The sequence below is a fragment of the Myotis nattereri genome, assembly GCF_964212035.1.
Source record: "Myotis nattereri genome assembly, chromosome: X".
NCBI classification, from domain to species: Eukaryota; Metazoa; Chordata; class Mammalia; order Chiroptera; family Vespertilionidae; genus Myotis; species Myotis nattereri.
In genome coordinates, this window is record NC_138078.1 from 8,020,327 (window position 1) to 8,048,315 (window position 27,989).

General features: G+C 35.5%; 1 protein-coding gene across 3 annotated transcripts; it reads right to left on the minus strand.

Moving 5' to 3' along the window:
• Positions 1 to 27,834, minus strand: AP1S2 (adaptor related protein complex 1 subunit sigma 2). 3 transcript variants are annotated; one of them, XM_081081827.1, is made up of 6 exons: positions 27,572 to 27,699; positions 25,214 to 25,392; positions 18,644 to 18,752; positions 17,933 to 18,070; positions 6,321 to 6,370; positions 3,479 to 5,637 (listed from the first exon to the last, which is right to left on the minus strand). In XM_081081827.1, the coding sequence occupies exons 2-6, from the start codon at positions 25,390 to 25,392 to the stop codon at positions 5,598 to 5,600; spliced, it is 516 nt and encodes a 171-aa protein (XP_080937953.1). In that variant the 5' UTR covers positions 27,572 to 27,699; the 3' UTR covers positions 3,479 to 5,597. The 3 variants fall into 3 exon arrangements, with proteins under 3 accessions (XP_080937955.1, XP_080937953.1, XP_080937954.1); XM_081081829.1 differs by lacking the exons at positions 3,479 to 5,637; positions 6,321 to 6,370 and adding an exon at positions 1 to 1,503 and having other exon boundaries at positions 17,929 to 18,070; positions 27,572 to 27,834; XM_081081828.1 differs by lacking the exons at positions 3,479 to 5,637; positions 6,321 to 6,370 and adding an exon at positions 13,477 to 13,604.
• Positions 27,835 to 27,989: the final 155 nt, after the last annotated feature.

Here is a 27,989-nt window from a genome sequence, read left to right on the forward strand (position 1 = left end):
TCAGGTTTTAAAAGCGGAATTTATTGATTGAAAATAAATGTGCAGATAGGCTCTCTGTAGCATGGAATCCACATTATTTTTTAATGAACTTGAAGTATATGAAGACTCCTTATATCTTCCATTTACCTTGTGTGTGCTTTTAACAACCACCACATTCAAATGGAGGTGAATTTTCAACGTTACTGAAAAAAGACCTTAGAATTTTTCCTTCAGCAACTCTCCATAGTTTGACAAGCTTTTGAGAAGAGATAGATAAAAACACACTACAATAGTGTACATTGAACATTTATTACAACTAATTGGCGATGTGATGAGACAATGCACACATGGCCTGAATATTGGTCACAATCACAAGAAAGCTTAATCCAGCCCAGCAAATACAAATGAAAGTGTAAACCGTGAAGATGTGTTTACATATGGAGTATGTATAAAAGTGACATTGAAATAGCTCTTAAAAATATAGGGCCTACTAATGCCATTTTACCTCATTCAGCTCTCACTTTTATATGAAAGATGGTATGCTTATATTTTTATAAGATTTCTCATAACTATTTCTCAATGCTATTGAAGGGCAGGAAGCTCCCTAAAGTTTGCAGCACTTCTAAGTAGCAGGAAGCAGTAAAGGAGAGCAAAATAAATTTGGCTGCAACAAGCACCCCAGAAGGAACCTTAGTGCTTTAAATGACATAGTCAACACTTTGTGAAGAGAGTAACATTTTCCATAAGAATCTGTCATGAAGAATTCCTGGCAAGTCAACATTCTATTTTATTTTGGGGCATCAAAATCCAACTAAGTGACTAAAAGATTATGACCACAAAATTTGTCTCAGGAGTCAAATATTCGTTGGCCTTAAAAATAATATGCTCACCATTATCAAACAATCTCTTCTTCATCCCAGGTTTGGAATGCCAAAGAAATAATTTTCAGTGTAAAACGGTATAATTCCAATTTAGTCTATGTGTATTCCCTTTGTTTTTAGGTATGTAGTTTCCAAATAGGGTCTTTGGTATAAATTTGATGTTTTTCTTTTAAAGTTTCAACAGTTTTCATTCATTTGATATGTGATATGTCAATTCCCTTTATTCTCATATATACTGGAGTGCACTGGCTTTTGGCTTCTTAAGTTTCTTTTGCCAAAGACAGTAATTAATAAATGTATTTAACCTGATTGTCATTTTCATAAGATATCCAATTAAGAGAAACAGACCTATAAACCTTAAAATACCCAGGTACCTTTCTTTTTCTCTATCATTCTAATTTATGTAAGTCCCTTAAATTATCAATTGATTAACCAAAATGCCCTTTAAAAAAAATTGTGTAGGCCTGAATGAAGCAGCTTAGTGAAACAGTAATACTGACAAGACATCTTACACCATTAGCTAACATGGACATGAAGGCAGTGACCATCTACAGTGTGTGAAATGCCACAAGAAGTCATCAACAAGGGAGGAGAATTATGTCAGTCCAATCTCTTCAAGAACACTACGTGGGGTTTCAGCTTCCTGTGGAGGGAAAATGTGAGACTCTGGTAAGCAGATGTGGGGTGGCTTGAGAATGTGAAATTGACATAAGACTTGCAATTTTCAGATAAGAAGGAAAGCAGTTCAGTGGTATGGGCGTGTTCTGTGAGCCAGTGATTATTTAGGGTTTTGTATCCCATACATTGGAAGCCAGAGAATATTTTCAGCATGCATATTATATATATATATGCATATATATATATAATATATATATATGTGTATATATATATATATATATAAAATTTTTAAATCTTGTTGAAAGTATTACATTGATTACTGACCAATAATTGCTGTAACACAAAAAGCAGTCAAACCCACTGGCAATTTAAGAAATCATTGCTACCGAATTATCTATCTACAGGAAAGGTAAGTTATCCTAGTGTTAAAATTCACCCCCCTGCCCCCAAATAAAAAACAGGGGGAAACCTGAGCTCTCCCAATTCTTCACATAATTTTGGTTTCCATGCTTTGGGGGGGTGGGGGGATGTCACATGTATTTATAGAAATGTCTTCCTCTCAGAGTTTTTACTCAGTTTTTCACTTCAACTAACCCCAGCAGAGCTTCAGAAACTCGCCTCCTCAAACCTCCCCAGGGCAACCAGACTTCAGTGGAGGCAACATACACACAAAGAATGCTCTGGGATAAAAGTCAGTTTTATCATATATAACAACCAATACTCATTTTTAAACATCAAAGGAAGACAAAGCTGGCATATCTAGAAAAAAATTATTTAAAAAATTCCCAAAGTGGCTGATTTTGCACTTCACTAAATATAAAGGGACCAAGTAGATCAAATTTCAGTATTACTCGCAACAGTTTTATAATTAAAAGGCATAGTATATTTTCATGAAGGAAGACAATGTAATTTTTAGTATCCAATAATAAATTACTTACTTTTGCATCCTAATTGTGGTACAGCACAAAATAAAGAAAAAAATATATTAAATCATAAATCCATATATTAGATGGTATGTAAAATACTACATGGAATAATCTTAACTAAATTACACTTAAACTCCATGGTCTGTTGCCTTATTGGGAAAGCAAGGATCAATAACACTTACCTTTATGTGTAGAGATTAAGGGAGATAAGTCTTAGTGCCTGATTTACAGAAAGTGCTAAACATCTGTTAGCTGATAGCTTACACAGTTGAAATCTAAATGAAGGTACTTATCATTCAGTAGCAAATGAAGCACTATAAACCAACTCTCTATATGAAGTTCATATGATGACCCTTAGTATGTTTGTATATTAATGAAAAATGGGTAAAAATCAGCTTTGGTAAAAACGATTATTTTTTTTTGAAGTATTTTTGCTCCTCCAAAATTGAACCTCAACCTAACCACACTATAAAACTAAATATGAAAGATAAGAAAAGTTAAACATTGCCACAAGGTTACAAGCAGCAAAATACAGAATGGGGGGAATTATACAGCATTGGTGACTCAGTTAACAACAAAAAGGTAATGGGGAAGAAAGCAGAGGAGTTATTAAAAACTGAGCCTTAAGAAACATCAGCTAGATACAATGTGGGCCTTGTTGGAATCTGGTTCTAACAAACCAATTATAAAAATACATTTTTCAGATTATGAGATTGACACAATACCTGCTGCACTAAGGAGGCAGCTTGTTTTTCAGATAATTGGGAAAAAATGAACCAGGAATAAGATATTAGGAATTACCTTTAATCTTATGGGGTGTGGTACTTATCTTTTAGGGATACATACTTTAGTTTCAAAGATAAGATGTCTAGGGCTTGCTCTAAAATACTGAGGCAAAATGGGGTGGTGGTGGCTGATGAAATAAGTAATCAGAGTATTCTGCTGATGGTTATTGAAGTTGAGCAATGTGTACATGAGAGTTCCTAGTACTATTCTATTTGCATGTCTCAACTTTCATGATATAGCTTTTAAAGAAAATCCAATGGAAATTATGTAACGCTCCCAAAGAGTGATATAAGCCAATCTCTTTCATTTTTAATATTTAGCGTTAAACATAAAATGCACTGAAACACATACACAGTAAAATGAAACAATTTAAAAATAATAATTTTCATTTAACATTAAATAATTTTTAGTGTCATACAACCATTTTAATGTATTAATTAAAAGGGTGCCTACATTCAGTTCTGTAGTTACCCATGTAAAAATGTCCCTCATCCTAATTCCCTGGAGCTGGCCAGATTTCCCCTGTGTGCTCACTGCCTGCAATCTTATATAGCATTTCCCAATGAGAACCATGTTGCATATCAAATATACATAAAATATTTGTCCTTTCTAAAGGGCCTAGATTCAAAGAATTATTTGCATATTGTATTCCTTTGAGATTTGTACAGGTAGTATATTAGAGTTTCTTTCAAATTGTGTTTAGAATTAAAAAATATAATTTTCACATGTTCACAATGAAATTGTAGCTCAAAATTACCGAGAAAAATTATTGCTGAAAAGTCAAATTCATAAAAACATAGAAGTAGAATGGTGGTTACCAAAGTTTGGGGGAAGAGGGAAATGAGGAGTTGTTTAATGGGTACAGAGTTTCAGTTATGCAAAATGAAAAATTTCTGGAGATCTATCACAACAATGTGAATATGCTTAACATTACCGAACTGTATACTTAACAATGGTTAAGCTGGTAAATTCTGTTACGTGTTTTATTTTTTTACCACAATTAAAAGAAATTAGCTGGAAAAACAAATGTAAAATACATATCAAAAGGAATGGAGAAGAAAAAAGTCATTCACATGAGACAAAGTACATGCAATACTTTTATTTTAGACATGCAAGGAAAGCTATTTCAGAATCTACTAATTTAAAGCAAGCCGCTGTATACAAAAAACAAAAGAAGCAACATATTGTTATAGCTCAGCACACAACATCCAGAGCAAACAGGCATGAGACAATGCATATTTATGCATCATTAAAACCAGATAAATAATACATTGCAGGGTGGGATGGAGGGGAAAATGGAAATGAAAGACCAATGTTTCCCAGTGCTTTCAATGTGTAATGCTAAATTTCTCATTTGATAGCCCATCTAGGTGCCATGGTAATGCTAAGAACTGATCTGCATGCCTGCCTGATACACATTTTCATGGTCTTCCTTTAGTGGTAAACCAGTTGGAGCATCTTTTGAATTTACTGTTTAATGATAGCTTACTTAACTCAGGCTTTGAACTCTCTAGGTATAAACAATGAATTATTTGGTACTTTCCTTTTGTAATAAAGTATGTTGCATGTTTTATTGAAAGTAGAAACAATAATGATCAATATTAAGAAACATAAAACCATAGTTAATAAATTGTAAGAATTTTAAATGAAGACTAGATGGTAAAACCATAACTATTCAAATATAAGTATTTAAACTGAATATTCAAATTTGACTATATATACTTAGTATTAATGCTCTGAAAGGGTTACTTGCTATTAAATAGATATTGCAGATCAGATTTTCTGACATAGCTTTCTGTTTAGTTTTTAAAGGGACTGTTTGATCTTCAATAAATGTGGCATTACAAATTTCTTAAAAACTGTGTTTTACCTTAAATTATGTCACAGTACAGATTTTACTTTCTTGTATTTCTGAATACTTTTATGTGATACATTAAACACATTAGCTCATATAGACTGTAATACAGTTACACTAAATATAGGGTTTTTTTTCAACATTTGAACACCAAGCCACACTATGTATTATGGCACTGATTATTTGGACCTAGCATTTCAGCTGTATTTTCTTTGGTAAACATTGTAGTGATTGCTAGGTTTTCTTCTTAACAAGATTAATCACAAATGGCTCACAAATGACATGGATGTGTTTAAGATGAAATATTACTAAAACATTCATAGGTCACATTTTTTTCCAAGAAGAAATTAAACCAGCTGCAAGCAGGAATAAGCTACATCAAGATCACATAAAGAATGAAAATAAAACAGAAAAGAGGAACAAAGTTACAATTGTAAAGGTGTTGATTTGAAACATTCTATTATAAGATGGTCACCAAGCTGAGGATATTTTCTTTCATAAGTATATCAGCTCTCTATTTCCTCTGTAAGAGTCTGCATACACGTCGAGTAGTCATTTAGTACACTGGGACATTAAAATATTCATGACGTGGCTACAAAAGAAATGCATATGTTCTTATACACAGTATACAAACTGACAGACACAATCAGATTTCTAGAAGGTTTAGTGCACAGTAAAGAAAACTTAAATTTTTGATTTTGTTCTTTGGTTTATAGCTGAATATTTTAACTGCTAAACAATGTCCAGGAGTTCACACTCATCTTTAATTTTACTATATATATAGATCTATATCTAGATATAGATATATAATCAAAATGACCTACATCCTACAGAATCCTAAAATATTTTCAGTGTAAGTCATCTGGTCAATGCTGAGTTAACTGAAAATGCAAGTATCTTCTCCCTCCCGCCAGTACATTCAACTCATCAGGATTTCATTCCACTAAGTCAAAGAATTTAAACCCTTAATGAAAATCATCACATCCTAAGGTGACCATAAACACTTTTGTAGACCCTAAAGGAAAATCTTTCCCGAGAAAAAGTAGAAAAGTAGTCACCCATCTGTATTTTAAGTAGCAATGGAGGTTTTAACAGTTCACTTAGCTTAAAAAAAACAAAAACATCCAAAGACTAGGCCTTTGAGATTAAGGATATATTACTTTTAAGATAATCCTTTAAAGAAATCTCCAAACAGATTTGTTAAATGTCTATGCCTACAAATGTATGTAAAAAGATGTTTCTCACAGGTAACCTGAGGTGAGGTTTTAAACTGACCTTAGAGTGTCCGGAGATGGATTTCTAGAGACGCCAAGAACCTCCTGAAACTAGAGGCAAAATTATGTGCAGATTTTTCTGAGAAGAGGAACCTTGGCCCTTCAGACTCCTTGGGATTATACCCCCACCAATATACTTGTGACTCAAAAAAAGTTTAAAACTTTTATATGAGTGCTTTAAAAATATCCTCATTTTAATATTTCTTCAACTTGGCACTTTGAAATGTTAGGCTACAAAGTCATGCAAATTGTTCCAGTAAAGTATGTAATAAATCCCTTACAAAATAACCATTAAATACAAAAGTATCTGAAGAGAAAAGCCAGTTAAATTTTAATCCTCAGATAATTCCTAAATAGTTTAAAGAGATAACTGCCCTTTCCCCCCCACTCAGAATCGATTATACTGAAATGAAACAGCTTAAAATAATAATAATATTAATAATAAGTTAAACCCCCAAATGCTTCCTTTTCTTCTGGAAGCGCTCATTTTCCCAAGGGAATTCTATATCTGTATCAATAGCATTAGTGAGTCACAGTATTTAATAATACTTTTTGCCAATGAACCTCTTTCAGTATTCTCTGTGTAAAAAAAAATGATGGATCATTACAAGAGCAAAATTCCCTAATATCCGTTAAATTAAATAATTGGGACTATCCCTTGGGATTTAATGTAATTAAACTTTTCAGATAATGCTAAAATATAAATAATGAACTTATCATTGCAAACTGAATTATATATCCTACTACATTTTGATGCATGTCAGTACTCCAGCACGTATTCTAGTATGCTTTCTTACACCCCATGAAACTCTTGCTGTGATACACATTCATTCTGTTTTCTGGAGAGAGAACAAGAAAAGTTTAAGTCTGTCAAATAACCTTTCACCTAAATAATACCAATGATTTTGAGTACTTATATTATAGCTTTTAATCTATGTTTTCTCTCTTAATTTTATATCATGGAGCGCTTATGCCATTAAAAGGAAAATAAATTTTTCCAAATAGGGCTGAGTATACAGCTATTCCTCTCTAGAGGAGACTTACTATGAAAGGGAACAAATAATTCTATAGGAACATTTCTCAAAGGTGACAGACCTTTCACTACCTTTAGGAAAGGGTTGGTGATAAACCAAACTATCTTTTATAGCCAATGATCTAGATTATTGTACTTAAACAAGAAATTAGCATTCATCAACTGTGAAGGATAGTCTTCATAGAAAGAAAACCTTGTTTATTGGAAAAACATCCTTTGAGAAAAGGAACCCTAAATAATGTATTCTTTTACCACATTTAAGTTGCTATAACATTTTAAGTAACTTCCCATTTTAGACTGTGAGGGTCTGAAAATGTGCTATAAACAAATGTCTTAATGACCATTTAAGGTTGATTTTTAACAATGATAGATATGTCCATCACTAACCAAGGATTAAACATGACTCCAGTATCCTAGGCCCTTGTACCACCAGTACACCTCTTAGGAGTTATGGAACACTTATATTTAGAATTAGGGAGGGTGAGAGTAAACGCTGCCTTAACATACAAGGGGCCCTGTGCAGAATTAGACCTACTATCTTCTACTTTTCAGCAAACTGAATTTCTTAATACGCTAAAACATCAGTGATGTAGATTATGTGGGAACACAGGCCAGAATGAAAATAGAAAAAGTTTTAATCCAGTTGTATTACACAAATACAAATAAAAAATTGCCCTTAGTACAGAATCTTGGAGACCGATTTTTTGAATAAAGATTGGGCACTTATTTTCAATTTGAAATGGGCCTTCAATCCTGGGCAATCCTTATGCTTATCACTGATTTGCTCCCCATTAAGTTTATTCCCAAACCTCAATATTTCCCTCAAGCTTTCTGCCTCTTTCTTCTGTCCTCAGTCCCCAGCAGCTCTCCACTAGCTGATGTAGCTTCTCAACACCAAGAAAATGACAACACTCTCAGTTTCACTCAACCAACTCGTGAGGAAAAAAGCAATCTACAGCCTTCCCACATTATCTGCTCAAGAAAGGAGGAAAAACTGGACTTGCCCAAGACCAGTGCTCGATTCCATTCCCATTCACCCTCCCAATATACGTTTCCCTTTATTCTATTCCTGTTTGTCATCAGTCTCTGCATTAGCTCCTTTTCCTTAGTATACAACATATGTTCAACTCTCCTCCATACTAAGAATAATCTTTTTCTCACCCCCCTACAAAAAGGACCAGATGGAGTGGGAAGTGTAGGATAACAAACATTGAGAGGAATTAAGTTACACCTATTCTCAAAACCACCCATGTTCCTTAAAAAACACAAACCCATTACCTTAAAATTCCCCAGACATTCACCAGACAAGGCTGATGATGCAAAGTAAAGTGATCTGGGAAAACTACAATGAAAACTGGTAAGCTAGCAATTATCTGAAGGCTTAAGGCTTGTTGAAATGAGAATTGCTAAAGTAAACTAGTGGTATTGAATCCAAACTTGAAAACCTAATCTCTGATTTTCTCTTTCTAGTAACAATGTAGTTAATGAGAAAATAATTTACATTTAATGAAAATAAATAAGTGTAATTTGAAATTACATTTCTACTCCACTTTTTCTTGCAAATGGGCATCATTTATTCCTTGCATTATAAAGCGATATCCTTTGTCCTTCATGTTCTAGAATACAGTAGTCCTTTTGATTACTTCTCACTGAATTCTGTAGCAAAGTCCTTACTCCCAAATCTAGAACCCTATTCCCTGTGCGGAAGAACAAAGGGCCAAAGGACCAGAGAGTATCCAAACTCACTAAGATCTATTTTTAGCAATGAATAAAAAGAAGCACTTTTTAAGTACCTTTTAGATGACAGGGCTCGCAGTGCTCATGGTGTCAGTGTTATTTCACAACCAGTTGTGAGGCATTAGGAAAATCAAGTGATTTTTTTACATTAAGTTAGTAATGGGTGGTAAGAGCAATAATTGCTCCAGATGGTATCTAAAATGGTAGCGTACACAAATGCTTCACTTTACATGCTGAAACTTTCTTTCTAGCAAATTCTACTCTAAGTTTTACCTAACGGATCAACACAATGTATACTCTTCCATTCACACAGAATTTTGTCATTTAAAAAATAATAAAATATTTTATACTTATAATGTACTTATAATACCTGCTTGTTTTACAGTTCTAGGAAAAGGGGGGGGCGGCTCAAACATTTTCAGAGTTAATACCATTAAGTTAATGTTCTCCTAAATCTTCTCTCACTGGATATCCCTTGAGTATCTTTTCCATAACATTGCATAGAAACTGATCTCATTTCTTTTCAGTCAGATAACAGTTTCATGTATGGTCATCCTGTAATTTTCTTAACCTGTTTCCCATTGATGGACATTTGTGTATGTTCCAATGGCTTAATGTTATAGTGACCATGTGTCTTGGTGAACTCGTACATTTGTCTATTGGTGTATTTGGATATTTCTGTTGGATAAAATTCCTTGAAGTATAACTGATGTGTCAAAAGGTATATACATTTAACCATTAACAGAGATCACCAAACTAATCCTCCAAAATGGAATACAAGTGCTCACAAGCAACAAACAAGAGGGTCTCTCTCATTTCTGCCAATCCAAAAAGAAACAAACCAAAAATAGGTCTAACTTATATTTTAATTTATATTCTCTTAGCAAAAGGACCGTTTGTGTCTTTTCACCTATGATTGACTTATTCATAGCTACTGCTGTCTTTTTCTATTGTGTTGTTGATCTATTTCTATTATATTTGTCTTAATTTTTGTCTTAAAAATAATGATGGAGATAATTACATCTCTATAAACCCTGCTCTAAAACCTGTTAGCGATACATTACTTTCTCTGGCAGTTAACTGTACTTTAAAATTTTTTAAAGCAGATTAACTTAGCAAATATAACTTTAGACTATATGGAAAGTTTGACACATATTTTAGGGTAATTGTGTTTGTCTTGTTCTTGCATTTGGATCATAACTTGAAATGTGCTAAATTTAATCAGGATTTTCCAAAAAACGATTTCTTGGAGTCACTGAATTTTAAACTCTATCTTTACTAAGTAAATTCTTTAAGGCTAATTGGGTATAAAAAAAAACACACAAAAGTCTATATGCAAGCCTGTATGTGTTAATTCTGATCATTTAACTATTCCTCCTTTAAGAAATTATCAAATCCCTAATGTGGATGGCAAAATGAGCAGACTCTAACTGCCTGGAGGGTATATTCAATTCTGTTTCCAGGTAAAACTCAATTACCTTAATAGAAGTTAACAGATTTGGTGGGTGTTGGGGGAAATTAAATTATGTACTGACATCGTACAAGCTTTGCTGTGGGTACGTGCTGAACGCAACCATAGATTATCTCCCCAGGTACTGGTTATCGAGTAAAGTAATTCTGGTGAATCACAGAGGTTATTTTTCCAGGAATTTACATGTTCTTAAGGATATTTGTCCTCCTCTCATAATATTTAGGGTTTTTGTTTTCTTTTTTGCTCCTTCTACCTTTTGATTCATTTCTATTTAGTCATTTATACTCTGGACTATATATAGAGGGTAGGGCAAAAGTAGGTTTATAGTTGGAAGCACACAAAACACAGAGTTTATTCTTGTATTATTATTAAATATTGTGTTATTTTCCATGAAACAACTATAAACCTACTTTTATCCCACCCTGTATTATATTGAAAAGATGTAGCAGTCTTTAATGTAAACGCAACCTACAAATGGAATCTTTAAATATTCTATGGTGTTAAATTAAGCCCGGATTTCTCAACCAGGATTTCAGCACCATTGACACTTGAGGCCAGGTAATTCCTTCTTCTGGGAGGGCTATCCTTGTCACTGTTGGATGCTTAGCAGCATCTTTGGTCTTAACCTACTAGATGCCAGTAGCACCCCCACCACCAGTTGTGACAATCAAAACTGTGTCCAGACATTGCCCAATGTCCCCTGAGGAGGCACAATTGCCCTCTCTCCAGCTGAGAACTACTGAGTTAATCTAATTATCTCTGGTTGGTGAGTAAGTTTGTGCTCTATTATATTTGCCTGTATTTGTTAATTTTCCTACAATGGGAATTTTTAAAAAACAGCAACAGAGGAAACAATAGAAGAAAATAAAAAGAATGTGTTAGTAGGACAAAAAAGAACTCAAACCCTAAAATTTTTCAGAAAGCACATTTTAAAGAAAAAAATCATCACCAATAGCTAGTAATATGCTTTTTGCAGGCCCCAACCCTAGGGCTCATGCAATCAATTTAGTAAATCAGGATCAGCACTAAAAACGAGAAGAATAGAATAGAAAATGTGAGATCACAAAATAAAAAATAAGAGTATAATATTTAACAAAAGTTTTTTCCAGTTTATTTGTATGTAACTAGTGTGATATAAAATGTATTTATTACTGTGGGTTGTCAAATACTTTTGAAAATCAGGTTTATGGTTATTGAACATTTTAAGTTATCCAACTTTTCATTATTACAAATAAACCAGAGTAGGACGAGTTGGCTCGAAAAGAGTTAAAATCAAACAGTGGGGGAAGGGTGTCCTCAAAATTCTGAAAAGCAGACAAATGCAGAGAGCTCAAAAACACACAAGCATGGAGCAAAATGACTGCAACGTGAAAACAAGTGACCAAGCACATTGGCCAAATTGTTCCTTATAAACTATAAAGTCATAGGCAAGATTTGTTCGCCTTTCTGATTTTTCTCTATCTGCCCTTCAGTATTTTCCATTTTAAGGATTAATGTAATCACATCTCACTTATACAGAATTTGTTCTAGCAGACCAATGAAGTTTATCTATAAAAAATTAAAATATGGCCCTGGCCGGGTGGCTCAGTTGATCAGAGTGTTGTCCTGTACACCAAAAAGGTTGCGGGTTCAATTCCAGGTCAAGGCACATACCTGTCTCTTTCTCTCTCTCTCTTCCTCTCCCTCCCCTTTTCTCTCTCTCTCCCCCCATTTCTTTCTCTTTCTCTCTCTCTCTCTCTCTCTCTCTCTCTCTCTCTCTCTCTCTCTCTCTCTGAAATCAGTTTAAAAAGCCAATATACTATGGTGAGAATTAAAAAAGAAAATTAAAATATGCTAGCATAAAAGACTACAGCCTGGCCCTAGCCAGTTTGGCTCAGTGGATAGAGCACTGGCCTGTGGACTGAAAGGCCCCGGGTTCAATTCCGGTTAAGGGCACATGCCCGGGCTGCAGGCTCAATCCCCAGTATGGGGCATGCAGGAGGCAGCCGACCAATGATTCTCTCTCATCATTGATGTTTCTCTCTCTCTCCCTCTCCCTTCCTCTCTGAAATCAATAAAAATATATTTTAAAAAAACAAAAGACTACAGCCTGGCTAAATTTTAACCCAATTTAAAAGAAAAAGAGTTAGGCTTAAAGGTTTTAACATAAACAGTGGTAATTGTAAAGGATTTATAGGAGTTTGTCTAAATAGATTTACATCAAAATGCTTTTTCCTGCTAAATGATATTATATATATATATATTTGAAAGCATCTATCTGTTTTAAAACAATGTAAGATTCTTGAGTTTCAATAGCATGCCAAAATATTCTTAATTAGTAAAGTTTTAATTAAAAACCCCAAACTTCATATTAAAAGACAATGTTATTAAATCCTTCCAGAAGTACTTATTAAAATAATTTTAAATTACAAAAGATTTATTTTTTAAAGAAATCACTTTTTCTTAATGCAGTCCAACAGATTACTACTTCCACAAAAATATCGCATAGTACTAAAATATATCATGCAGCCCCAGCACTAATTTCCATAGAGCACCACTTTCTAGACAGGCAGGTTAATAGCTGCAAATCCAATAAATCTATTCATAAAGTGTATCATCTCTAAGTAGAAGCAAATTCATGAGAGTAATGCTTGCTTTTGGTACCTCACTTATTTTCATTTCTCAGGTTGTTTCAGTGAGAAACAATACCAACAGCAAACAAAGCTCAAAAGGAAACCCCCACAAATTTCAAAACGATGCTGTTAGTATAAAAAAGAAAGGCTGATACATCTCAAAAAGCACTGACCAACACCATCATGCATCTACCGCTGAGGGTTAAAGCCCAATGCCCAATAGTTAAGTTTGGATCTTCACGGATCAAGCAAGGACTTGGTATCATCTCGCGTGCAACAGTCTTTGCATAACACTCCATTTTATCCATGCCACAAAAATGGTAAATTTAGTAGTTACCAATAAATAAGTTGGGGGTCAAAGGGACTAAAGTCTTAGACTGCTCTTTATCATAAGATATCCTCAGACAAACCTCCCCATTCTTCATTCTGGCTCTATAAAATTAAGGAGCAAAGAAAAACTGTTAAGTGCCTTACTTACAAAGAAAATGCACTCTATATTCCCTTTGTTACACGTTAATAAAATGAATCCAACTGTACCACTCCCCCTCTCAACCCCCCTAAAAAGTCTAGCTTAAAATAGATATTTAATTGGTATGTGTAGGGGGGAGAAATGTTCAAAGTACAGGGGGGAAAAAAGAATGTCAATTTAGTAATCTCAGCATGTTGCATTTTAATTTTTAAAAAATCTAGTTAAGTACCAGTGGCATGTTAAGAAAACATATTTTAAATTCCAACAGTCAAGCATTAAAAATTGGATAATGGACAAAATTTTCTGGGCTTTACCTCCAAATCTAATTATGTTTTCATAAAACCGAATACCAAAAGGAATAAACACAGTTCAGTCTAGAATTGTCAAAAGTAAAACCCTTGTTTACCGAGTAATTAAGTAAAATAAAAAAGGTATCTTTATTACTTAATCGCAATGTCTGATATGTTAGCAATTATCAGAGTACACATTTAAGTTCTCAATATTAACTATAATATGCTAATTGAAAATCTACTTTATCCACTACTGTCTACCCTGTTTACCTACAGAAGGACTACCTAAATAAACGAAGGACTACCTAAACAAACTACATGACATTTACATATTGGGTAAAAAGGAAACTTTAAAGAAATTGTTCTAAAGAAAATAAACATAATTAAGGATAGAAATGTATATTTCACAAATTAAAAAGGACTAAAATCAAAATCATTTTCTGATTTGCATATATCTTCAAGCCATCTTTGGTGTTTAAAAATAATTAATTTAAGTAAAAAAACCTGACACCAAACAGAAAAATCACAATATAGTTGACCCATGAACAACCACCTACTGTGTGTGTGGCGGGGGGTAGTGGTGTTAGGGCCACCAAAACCATGCAGTTGAAAATGTCTTAATGTACTATCACTTTTGACTCCCCCAAAACCTCAAGATGTCCCTTAGTATCCTCGGGGGATTGGTTCCAGGATCCCTCGTGGCTACCCAACTCTGAGGACAGTCAAGTCCCCTACATAAAATGATGTAGATCAATGCATACAGTTGGTCCTCCACATCCGGGGACTCCCAATGGAGGAGTACAGGCATTTATTGAAAAAAAAAATTCACATGTAAGTGGACCTGCAAAATTCAAACCCGTGTTGTTCAGGGTTAGTTATACATGAAAAACTAGGTTAAAAATCAATTACTTAGAACTTTTACAAATTTACGGCTGCATTTAAGGCTGTCTTTACAGCTATAGACTAAATGAATACTACATCCCAAATTATAAGACCAAAAAAGCTACTTTAGATCTATGTGTTCTGATGAATGCAAAAAGAAATGATCTGAAATATATGATTTATATCTAGTATATATCCAATTTAAAAATTCCAACTATTAATAATTTGGAAAATGAAATTTCCAGTCCAAAAAGTAAAAGATGGCATTGGACATCTACTCTGTTCAATACAGAGAAATGTCCAGGAGAATGATGAGTTTTTACAATAATATTACTGAGGAACACAGAAGTTGGTATTTAAAACAGAATGTTTAAAATATACATACCATGACAATACACGAATGGGGGCTGGGGGAATGACAAGAGCACAGTGGTTAAGACTTCACACAGCTCTGGTGTCTAGGATACCTGGGTTTGGAATCCTGGTTTTGCCAGCTGCTACCTAGGACTAGTTACCGGACCCAATGAGCCTTTACTTCATTTGTTGCAAAGGCTCTCATGACTCTCAGGGCATCCTGAGGATTAGTATAGGATGCCTCATTTTTAAGTGCTCAATGAGCATTAGCTATCATCTTACTTCTCTTTTGTTGTCATGGTGTCCATATAAAAATGTTCTTAGCAGTTTGTGGAATGATTTTTCTCATATTATTCCATCAGCTATTATATGAACAAAATTTTCAAATATTCTTCCATAAATGTAAACATGTATCATGTATCAACATATAAATGAACCCATTTCAGGAAACAAGCAAGCGTCTTTTCACCTCTAGATTTCATGTGACAGTATGTTGGTGAATAACTTGAATAACAGGTTAACCCATTAACCTGAGGCCTTACTCCCCAAGCTATATAGACTGTAGCTTGGCTTCATAATGGCCTTAACTTGCAATGTATTATAACTCACTCTAAATTCATAATAGACCAGCCACCTTCTGCCTTCCCAAAAACTGAATGGCAAAATTAAGAAAAACGACTCACTCAAACCACTGAATAGAAAATGTCTTAATGTACTATCGCTTTTGTTTATGTACCAAAAAAATGTAAACATAGTTATAGATGAGAAATAGAGCCAAAGTTCTCTTCTAAAGACAAGAGACTTTGTTATTTTTTAAAAACTAGGGTGAGATGAATAAGAAAGTTTTACACAGGACTATAGTCATACTATGATGTCTCTCCATTCCTACTTTCCCCAATTGAAGATATAAAAATACTACTTCAAAAAGGGAGACATTACTTATTACTCTAATACTTCAATAGGGGAGAGACACACACACTCACATACATTCTCTCACAAATAAATATGGACCTGTAATAACTTTTTTTTATCAGATAGTACATTACTTGCTATAAAGTAAAGTTAGCATATTTGTCATACTCTAAAGTCTAGCAATTTCCCAGTACAGTTTTAAAAAATCCAGACACAAGGAGATATCAATACCCTAAACAAAACTCTCCAGAAAAAAAACCCCTTAAAATTAAAAGTTTAACTTCAATAACTTTAGAAATGTTTTAAGGCAAATATAATTAATCAGGAAATGAACTTGGAGGAAATACCAGGATCTGATAGAACAGACTATAGTTCCATAATAATGAAATATGAAAGTGATCAAGGGAAGGGACAAATATAGAAAATCTCCAATTATTGATTCTGGTTCTGACCTAATTTTTAGAAAAGTCTGATCTGTGAACGGCAACATAATGAGTACTAACCCTAAAACCAACTTAACAAGAGTAGACTATGAGCTTGCAATCAGCATACCTGATGTTAAAAAAATTCTCCCCAATGACATGTTTGCAATCAATTAATAAACCACCGTAGCAAACTGTACACATGTGGAAGAGGAGCTATGCTCATTTCACTACTGAATAGTGAATGGCATCAGGGCAGCTAATAAAATGCTTCACTTTTGCAGGTATCTTAACCACTGTCTTGGTAACTCAAGATCACTAAATGTATAATGCATTGTCTCATATTTTATATATGTGTGGCCCAGATGATGTCATCCCAACTTTGAGCAATTTCCACAACTGACATAGTCAGTGACTGATGCAGAGGGATTATAGAGGTCAATGGTTAAGAAGTTATAATGGAGAAAAAGAGATTTACCCTTCTGTTACAACAGAAGTTCTAAAAAATTGGATTTAAACAAAACATATGAATAAACAAAACAAAAAGTCCCATACATATAGAGAACAAGTTGGTGGTTACTGTAATGAAAACATGCTACATTTGTTATATTGCGTAGTCCCTTCTTCTTATGCTATAAGCTTTTTTGATTAAAACCACAATTATCACTAAAGCATAATTCAACTTGGTACCTGAATTAAGGTATCATTAAGTTTTTAGGAAAAGGTAGCCTTATCTATGAAATTTTAAACTTCAGAAATCAAAGGTACAGAAGCATCAACTATACAATTAACCCAGAACAACTGTAGAAATTAGGACGGGAAGGAGGTTTATTAATGGCTCTAGTGATATCAAGGCAAGATAAGAATGTAGTAGCTTGACAGAACATGTATTGTTATCTAAGAGCAAAGAAAAGTACTTTTCAGTTTGTTTTCCTAACACAAAACTATAGGGTTCTACAAAAAGTAATTATAACACTATGGTTTGCTTGGCTACATTTGCACTTAATGGACATGAGGTGAAAATATGAAATTTGGAATGAAAATGCCATAATCTCAGTCAACTCCTGATTATCTACATTAATGAGAAAAGGGGTTATCTTAAGTAATTCAGAACAATGGATGGAGAGTTCTCAAATTACTGTTAATATTTGATGAATCTTTCCCTTCTTAGTCTGTCCTTTAAAGCTTTAGACTCTAGTTTTTTGAGGTCCAAAACTGGCCATCAATATGACAGACCATTTTCAAAGTAAATGATCCATCCATAGATAATGGAGTTGACATGACTGACATATTCCAATCAAAAAACTGCACGCGGACACTGCATGCCGAGCATGCTTCAGAGTAATTTCTGAAACTGTATAAGAATGAGAGATGACTGACACTTCCTAACAAAAGCAAAACATGCTATTGTCTAGAGAACTCCCAGCTTACCTCCTGCAGCAGATCGGCCTGCTCGATTGCCTTAAGGACATTTTTCTTAGATGTTTCCTGAACTTCCCCTCCCAAAAGAAACTCATCCAAAATAAAATAAGCCTTCTCGAAATTAAAGATGATATCAAGCTCACACACCTGAAAAACAAAACAAACAAAAAATAATAATAAAGCAAAAGATAAGTATAGAGAATAAAATCTGACCAGAGTGAATCCATCTAAGTTCTTTCTCAAAATGGCAATCTTGTTAACTAAGCATCATTGATTCAGTCAGTTTAATTTTCAAATCTCAAGTACTTGAAAACACAATGCCTACATGCTAAGTCAGACCAACTCTGCATGGGCAACTCTTCTACTCATAAAAGCTGATCTTTGAAAATACCCATTTCCTGGGTAATGTGATTATAACTGCCAACAAAAATCTAAATTCTTCACTAAGCACTTCTATATATTACTCTTTGCAGTTGGACTCCTTTCTATTTCACTATTTTAAACCTCATTCTTACCATCATAATTAAATGAGTGGGTCTGTGGGGTCAAGCAATTTTGGCAGTTAACTGATTGACTAGGCACACTGACAAAAAAGAGTCTTTCTCTCTCCCATAGTTACTTTCAAAGAATCAGAATCCCCAAGACAATCAAACTTGTTATAGAAAAGATTAAAGAAATAAAACTATGGCATTCAATTCCTTAAAACAAAATGCTACTCACACTGCCAAAATACTTGTCAAGTAATTCCACGTAACGATGAATTATTTCCAGGGTAATTAGCTCATTGTCCTGATCCTCAATAGCACAGCAAAAATACAGACTAGCGTATCTGTAACAAAAACAAATGTGAAAAAAATTTACCCTATAATCATGGTTCCTAAATATATTTTCATATCCTATTGTGAAAGACCCCATGTTTATACAGCTTATTTCCTCTTTTACAATAGTACAGATTAGTTTTTTCCTAGATTACAAATGCAATAAATGCCTAAGAGAAAATCTGAAAAGTATAGGCAAGCAAAAAAAGAAAATAATAATAATCATTCAATCACACAATCTAGAAAGAGTATTTTGCTCTTCTGCCTTTCAGGCTCCTTTCTATGTAGATACTAAAACATAACTGACCCAGGTTGTTCTGAAGTGAAATTAATTTTAAAACAAAATGCACTTCATGACTAATTCAAACTACAAGTAAACAGGAAAGAATATAAACTCTCCAACTGAAGGACTTCCTGATATTGAAGGTATTGTCAATGTGAAAACAATGTTCTGTAATGTTTTATTAAAGTGTAATATACACAGAGAGAAGAACCCAAGTCATAAATGTATAGCTTAATGAGTTTTCAAAGTGAACCTGCCCGTGTACCAGCCGCCCAGATCAAGAAACAGATTACTGAACCCCGTCTCCTAGCCTCTCCAGGTCACAACCTCCCACCCTCACGGGTAACTACCATCTTGGCTTCTAACAGCATAAATTATTCTTAAAAAGGAAGTTTCTAGGATTGTGCAATAAACCCCAAGAAAAGAACAACAGTTCCAAGTTATTATAAAAGTTAGACAAAAGGAAGAGGAAACTGAGCCATCGCCTCAATTTTTCCAAGTTCTACCCTGTTGAATTGAAGTCTAGGTTATTCTCCCTTGAAGGAATAAGGTTGATAAACTCATATTCTCCTCCAAATTAGCATTTTAATGGTTATACTTAACCCAAGAAAGCCAAAACTTATTAACATACAACCCTTCAAGGCATATCAAATGACCAAGTCCTTTGAGGAGGATTAAAAGAGCATTTTCAAATGGTTTAAGTGTATTTAAGGACTTTACAAAAAAACAAACCTAAGACATTCTGAACAAATTTCAATTGAGATTGTGATTTTCGCTGAGTAGCATTTAAGTGATTTTTAGAAAACACAATGGGCAATTTACTGCTCAAAGCAGTAATGCAAATATATAAATGAGCACAATCTCCATTCAATGAATTCCCGCTCTTCAGTGTGAGAATAACTATTTACATAACAACCTACTAATTTCAATATTATCAAAAACATCTCATCTTACTTGATCTTTCCAACAGCAAGCGTCATCATAGTTGATTACAGAAGCCAAAAAAAAAAAAAAAAAAAGTCCAAGAATACAGGACCTGATAAGTGGTTGTACTGGGACAAGAAATCTCATCTTCAGACCTTAACTCCAGGCACTTTTCCATCTATCCCACCAACATCCCTTGTCATACACAGCATGACTTTTTGCCATATTCATTCTACCTGACTTCTACATCTAGTCATTTATTTAAAACAGGGTAGGAGGCATTTGAATGTGTTCATTTATTATCAAGAAGGACATAAGAGGTGGGCACCACCTCCAACTTGAACAAAGCTTCTCCCTCTTTTTCCCAGCACTAACCTGTGTTTGTTTATCTGTTTAAAATGCAATGGGATATTATAACTCTCCATCCTCCTGAATCCATGCTCACCAAATAGAGTTTTGAATTTGGGGAAGTTGATACAAAAGACACATTAAGATGCTCTGACTTAAGAAAACTAAAGATTAAAGGAACTGATATTAAAGATTCTAGATTGAAAACCAGACATAACTAGCTAACATGAACATAGTGCTAAATGATTCCATTAGAATTTACTACTAGTTTTGGGTAAAATTTTTAATTATAAGATTTTTTAACTTGAATCAGTCTAATTTAAGCTTAAAAATATACACATTTTTGCCCCACCACCACCACCAGGATGCAAAAATCAACAGTGACAGTGCAATATTTAAGTTAATACAATGGAAGTATTTGCCCAAAAGAACTTTTAAAACTAAATTTCATCTGGTAATACCCTATAGCTACCAATATATTAACAGTAGATAGGAATTCAAAACAAAACAAATCCAAATCAAATCCACAACTAACTGAAGTTTTCATTGTATTCAGTTGTGAATAAAATAGCAGCCATTGTTTTACACCATGTACTAATGGTATCAACTTCATTAGAAATAATCTGTCTAGTTTGTGGATAACAGTTACCTTCTGTCGAAAGGATATGAGCTTTTCAAACTTAGTTCTTTTTCATTTGTCATAATTTCCTAATAAAATAAACAGCTTCAGCTCCCTATGTGACTATGTCTTCCATGAAGCCATTATATAGCCACTTACAGGTATAATCTTTAGAACATTCTATAGTTTCAAAGGCGTTTAAAGTCTCAAGAATGCATAGCTGTTATTTTTGTTTCTTCCTTTTGTCTTGTTTGCTTCAATATATCCATTGCATCAAATGAACTCAATGAAAAGATTTTTTTCAATGTTACTGTTACGTAATCTAATGCTTGTACAGTCCTTGCTCCATAACCACTGTATTGCATCTTTACTTACAAATCAACAGCATTTTAACACTAGTCAATTCTAAATATTTACTTCTAATATTTCTAAAATATTAATTTAAATATCACCAGACGTATGCGTCTTAAGCACCAACCAGTAATATTAAACACACACACACACACACAAAAAAAACCTCCACAACACATTATCTAATGTTTGCTCTTGCTCAGAATGGTAAAAGAGCAACCAAATTAAATGAATTCTTTATTGTAGGTGAGCATCTAGTTATCAGGATTATAAGAAGGTACTTCTTTCCAGAAAGCTTAGGGGAGAAAGAGAAAAATAATAATAACGGGTAACATTCATTGAGTCCTCATATTTTACCATTTTAATCCTCACAAAAACTCTTCCAGAGATACCATTATTACTTTTATTACTTGCATTTAAGAGACCCAGGCTTAATTGAGCAACCTCCCCAGGAACAGTGATTTGACTCCAGAGCCCAAGTTTTATATTAAAAACTATAGCCAGGAACTGTATTAAATAAAGTAACCCAGCACCTGGCAAAAATTAAGACATATTCAAAGCAATATTTTAACAGATTTGAAAAGAGATAAAAATTGCTATAGTGATTTAGTAAAAGATTACCAAGAGAACCTGAAGTGTACTCCCTATTTTTAGAAATGGCTTTAAAAAATTGAACAATGAGCTCATTTTGTTCTCTTAGTGAATATTTGTAAGTCTGAATCTGAAGTAAAATTAATAATAGACTAGTAAGAAGAAACGTATGTTTAGTTATTTTTAGCGAGTGGATTAAGGCTTACTCTAATTACTGGCACTCAGAGAGCATCTGAAAGTGCCTATTCTTACATTCAAAACACATGACTTCTCCGCAGTCAGCTAAATATCAGCTGATGGTGGGTGAATGTAACTAAATAAACTGTTCTCGGTACCCACGGTGTCATTAAAATTCTTTTGTTAGTAAAGAAAATCAATACAGTGCTCTTCGAGGAATTCTCAAGTTAGTAATTTGGAGACGCATTATTTTTTAATTTTAAGACTTTAATCCAGTGCCTCTTCCATAACATGCTGCACAAAATAGGAATTTAAAAAAGCATAGTGTTCTGTCTTCAAAACACTTAAGAGCATTTATTATAGAGATGAGGAAACGAAGGCCAAAGACTGGTTCAAAGTCACAAAACTGGCTAAAGGCACAAGCGGAATAGAACTCAAGCCCCCAGACTTTCAGCTATACTAATTTTATCCTTACTTCTTTCCCACCGCTCCCTCCCGACAGGGAGAATTGTTATGCAAAATGCTCAGAAGGGATAAAGTGGAGGAGACTACTTGAAGAAGGAAGACAGACAGCTAAGTGCTAGTTCAGAATTTCCCTGGAGCTAAGTGGTAATTCTTTTGCCTGAAAGGTCTTCTCTTCCAGCTGGACTAGGGACAAATAATCACCTGTTTATGTGAACCAATAAATATGTCCTTAATACAATAGGTGTTTTCAGTATGCATAGAAAAACGGATTAAATTTAACTTTTGTATGTACATTTTATCTTGATAAAGCCTTACGTGCACCTTTTATTTATAGGAGCTTGATGCAAGTATCAGAGTCAGGTTACATTTCCCTTTATAGCCTTTAAAAGAAAAGTCAGTGGCTCAACATGGGTAGGCTGAATACTGCATGTAAGAACACCAACTAGTGCTTTTCATCCTTGTTTAACAGGCCATTTCCTTCCGCTGCAGGAATCTCCATTCCTGGGATTCATTCCCTTGCTGGTATTTTCCTTCTCCACACGGGGGACTCCTTCCCCTATCTAGAAATAAGCTTAAGTCTCACATCTTTTTAAAAATCCTGTCCCCCACTCCTATGTCTGTGGTTGGTTACCACCTCTTCTGTCCTTCAGAGCAAAGCTCCCCAAATAATCTATACTTACTGCTTAAATGTCTTTACCTCTTCACCCCATTTTTTGGAGAGTTCTGTCTCTTATATTCCATTGAAAATGTTCCCACAAAGGGCATTGTATGAAATGCTCACTGTAAAATCTAATAGTCTTTCTTTACTGTAATTGAACTTTATGCAACATTTGGCACCAGTGACTCTCTCCTCTTCACCATGTTACTGACCCTATGCTTACCCTCTCCCCCTTTTCCTCCTACTTGAATGTTGGTGATCTAACATATTATGCCTAATTACCCCCCAGACTTCCATGCCAATGCCTACTCCAAGAAAACTAGGCATCTCCAAATGGGAGTCACACAGGCATCTCAAAGTCAACTTACCTACCACCTCACCATTCAGCCTGTCAGTGGAACCAGAAATGTGGAATCCCTCCACTTCCCCCCTTCTTTCGCTGCCCTCCCACCGTCTAGCAGTGACCAAGTCTTATTAAATTTACCTGGGTAACAGCTCTTTCCACCTGCTGAGCACAGAGCAAGAGGTCTTCTTTCAGGGACTCATAATTCAGTCTCCAAACAGATCTCCCCTCAGGTTCCAGTCTCAGTCCTTCCCCCCCCACCCCATTCTCCGATTACAAAGAACAAATCTTTTTTGATCACTGGTCAAATCCTTTGCCTCCAAGCTTAAGATTTGAGCTGTAGCCCCTATGTCAGTCACTAACTAGCATATGACCTTGGACAAGTCACTTCTCCCAAATCCTCATTTTTAAAAAAAAATAAAGTTGAAGTTTGATCATCACTAGTAGTTTTCCAACGCAGGAACTATCTACACAGAGGGTAGAGGCCAAGTGAGCAGGGGTACAGGATCCCAGTTTTTATTCCACAAGAGCACCTCCACTTCCATTTGTTTCATTTAAGGTTCTATCCTTGGGGCAAAAAGCTTTTTCTTTAATCGTATGAAAAGTAATATAATTTATATGTCAAGTTACCTCAATTTAAAAAAATCACTCAACTAGATATTCTAAGACATTTCCCAGCTCTAAAATGCTATGACTTTTCTCAACAAGTAGTAAATCGAACACTGAATATAAAATCACCCAAAGATGACTAAATTCATTTTATTGGAGAAAGAGTTCTACAGTATTTTTTTAAATTCTCAATGTCCTATAATCTCCCTTACTTCCTCCACTATTTCCCCCACAATATGTACCATCCACACTTGGAGTGGAATACAGGAAAGCTGCGATAAAACCCAGATTTCTCTTCAACCCTCCTCGTAGTCCATACTGTTAGTTCTCTACACATCCCCCATAGAAGAGAATTTTTCACATGCAGCAACCCTTGTATCTTAAAAACAGTAAATTATTCCTAAGGGTAAAGAAATAGGGGGAAGAAACAAAATAATTATATTTCTTTTAACATGATTAGAACAATCTTGAGAAATTTATTTTCATATACTTAGAATTTCAGCTGCTAATAAAAATATATGCATTTTTAAAAAAGTGTTAAAAATTTTTTACTCTATTCTTGGCAAAATTGTCAGATCTAATCACACCTCTACCACAGCAACAAGTATACATCAAATCAATAAACACTACTAATAGATCCTGTATATACACAAAATTTTTAAACATTTATAGGACTCAAATGGTCTATGTATTCAAGGTGTTTAAAAATGAATAAGATTCTAAAAGTCAGATGAAAGGCATGTCAATTATCAGTCTTTATAGACAGAAGAGGGAGAAAATGCTTATCTAAATTCAGAGAATTACTCACAATTTAAAATACTGATTCTATTTACCCCTGGCAAAGGGATGAATTCACTGAATTTTTCTAAAAAAGATGATTAAGACTTTAATTATATAATTAGTTTTAAAACAACTTCCCTGATTTTATCATGTTAGCCTGGGTAATAAAAACAAGTTATTTTTTAAAAAATACAAAGCTTTAACTTAAAACCTTTTTCATCTAAATCATTGTTAATTGTTCTCTCTCAAAAGTCTGCAATTTCCAGATTACAAATGACCAACGTTTGATTCTGCTTTCCCCTTTCTGAAAAATAAAAATTATACCTCTTGTAAACAATCTTCAGATCTCGCCACTCAAGAAAGCTGCACATTTTAGGCTTCCGTGCTAAAACGGTTTGAACAAGTTCTCTTGTGATCTTTTTCTTCTCTTTGTCTGATAGTGGGACATACCATTTCTGCAGCCGAAGCTTTCCCTGACGACTAAAAAGCAACATAAACTGCATCTGTTAAGATAAACAGAATCAAAATTACATGCAATACTTTGATTCAATAAAGTTAAGATTAAGATGACATGTTTCACAGAGAAGCTTGGTGGACAGGGAGTTTAACTGATGAATGATTTAGCCATCAATATTTCTATGCCAGTTAAAATAGCCAGAAATTCTTGTAGAAATATATTCCCACCAGATGCAGAGCTCCCCACCCCACCCTGTTCCACTTAGTTTTGGAATCTGCAGAACAAAAAGAAAAACAGGCATTAAGTTGAAGTGAAAATTTTGTGGTAGAAGAAAGACAATTCTTGCAATTTAAGAAACTATTGTCTATCTGTGCTATACATTCCACACTCTCTATATGCATCAAAAGAGAACTGTTAACATCAACTGGGTTAGGTACATTTGAAAGAAACAGAAGACTTACTATTTTTCACCCTTAGGCTGTTCTTGTTCCAGGATGAATTACTTGTAGGCAGACTGCTATCACTTAGGATGCTTTCTTCAGTTTATGCTTACATATTTTATTTTATTTATCTTTATTTTTCAATTACAGTTTACATTCAATATTATTTTTATGCTTACATATTTTAAACAGATCTAAAATATTAACCCAAAATATCCCATAAACGCACGTTTTCCTTAATAAAAGCCTAATTTTATGTATCCCTTCTCATCTCACTTTTTAAAAATTCCAACATAAAGATGCACACAATAAAGTGGTAATGTATTCTGAAAAAGAACATAAACCTTTGAAAAGCCCAAATAATGTACATCCAAAACCATTGTACAAAATACTTCATTTAAAAATTTTAAAAATAGCATTTACAGATGGAGTGGATGCTGAATTCCAGTGTATTTTACATATACTATGTTGTATATATTTATTTGGAATCTGCAAATCTGTTGATTAGTCTACATGTTTAATTTTCAAGAAAAACTTCTTGTAATTCAACTGATCTTAAGTATAAACAAATAAGCACTGTTTCTACAAAGGTAATTTAAAGGTAGAATTCAGACAGGTATTTTTATTTCTTTTAGCTATTCTAAGTTCCTTAATAGTGTTACTGCAAGTAAGATTCCAGCCTGATTCTTAATATTCGCCACACCATCTTGAATTTGAACATGGGGTGGGAGAATTTACACAACCAACTTAGAATAAAATGGGTCCTAAATTTTGCTCAGAAATTATTGTCGCTTTTTGTACTAATCCAAACACGCATCAGCAAGATACTTAGAAAGGTATGATGCAGCAATTTAACTTTATTAAAGTTAAAATTGGCTAACTGCGCCTCACTTAAAACACTTCACTGGCACAAAATTAACGAACAGTATTTGTGGTATCAAAGTGCCTCCCATTCAAGTCCTGATAAGATAGCGGCGTTCGAAGAGGACAGCAAGTAAAGCATCAACTGGACAACGTTTAATGCAAGCCCATTTCCAGAACTTGGGAGAGAACAGACCGGTATTCCAGGATCTTGGTGGCCAGGAGGGGTGGGGGTTTGCTTTCGAACGGAGTAAAGGGCTTCAAGGCTGTCTGTACCGGGGTTCTATATCCCCCTCCCTAACACTTTATAGGACGAAGAAATAATTCACTCTTTAAAATGAATGATGTGCAGATACGGGACGAACAGCAAGACGCAACTATTTTCTCCCTCTTGTTAAAAACAATGCTTTGATTTTGCCGCCAAGCACAGGGGCACCTCAGTTCCTCGAGACTGCTATGAAAAACAACGGGCTCGGCCACGGAGCAGGCTCGGGGCCAGCGGTCCTCTGTCCGGCCGCCTCCGATGCTTCCCCACGGGGCCGCACTCCATCACCAATCGCGCCCCGGCGAGGTGACAGGCAAGGAGCGGGGCAGACAATGGCATCCGCCGCCGCGCAGGGGGCGCCAAGGGTCCTCGATCGCCGCCACCCCCCGGCCGCGGGCCCCTCCCGAAAATGCCCCACAAAACTTGAGGGGCTCCCCGAACCACAGGTGCCGCGGGGCCGCCGCGGCGTCCGGGGCTGTGACCCCCGCATCCCGGGACACGGACGCTGAGAGAAGTGAGTTGCGGGGCGTCGCGCCCCAGTGGCGGAGCGGGCGGGCGCGGGGTGGGGTCGCGGGGCGCGCGCGGGGCGGCTGGGGGCGCGCCCACCCTCCCAGCCCACTCCCGGCCCCCGGCGCCCCAGCTGGTCCCCCGGGACTTACGGCGGCAGCCGGCCGCGGGCGCGGCGCTGCTCTGCCAGCGGCGGCGGAGGCAGAGGGGAAGCCCCTGTCGCTGAGCTGAGAAGAAGAAGCCGTGGTGCTTGTGGGGAGGGGACCCGCTTAACTGGAGGGAAGGCTGAGGCGGCGAGGGGAGGGCGAGCCAGCAGACCCCGCCCCGGGGGCCGGGCGAGGGAGGAGCCGGGGCTGCGGCGAGCGGAGGGGCGGGCTGGGCGGCGCGCACCGAGCTGCCCACACTCGCCTGCAGTACCGGAGGCAGCGCAGCCGACCGCACAGAGCCAGGAAGCCGATTGGCCAGGTCTCTACCGAAAGGGGTGGTTTGGACCGGAAGCCAGGCCACGTGACCCGGAAGCGGCCGCCGCCGGACCGGCGCGACTGCGCACTCCGGCGTGTTCCTTCGGGA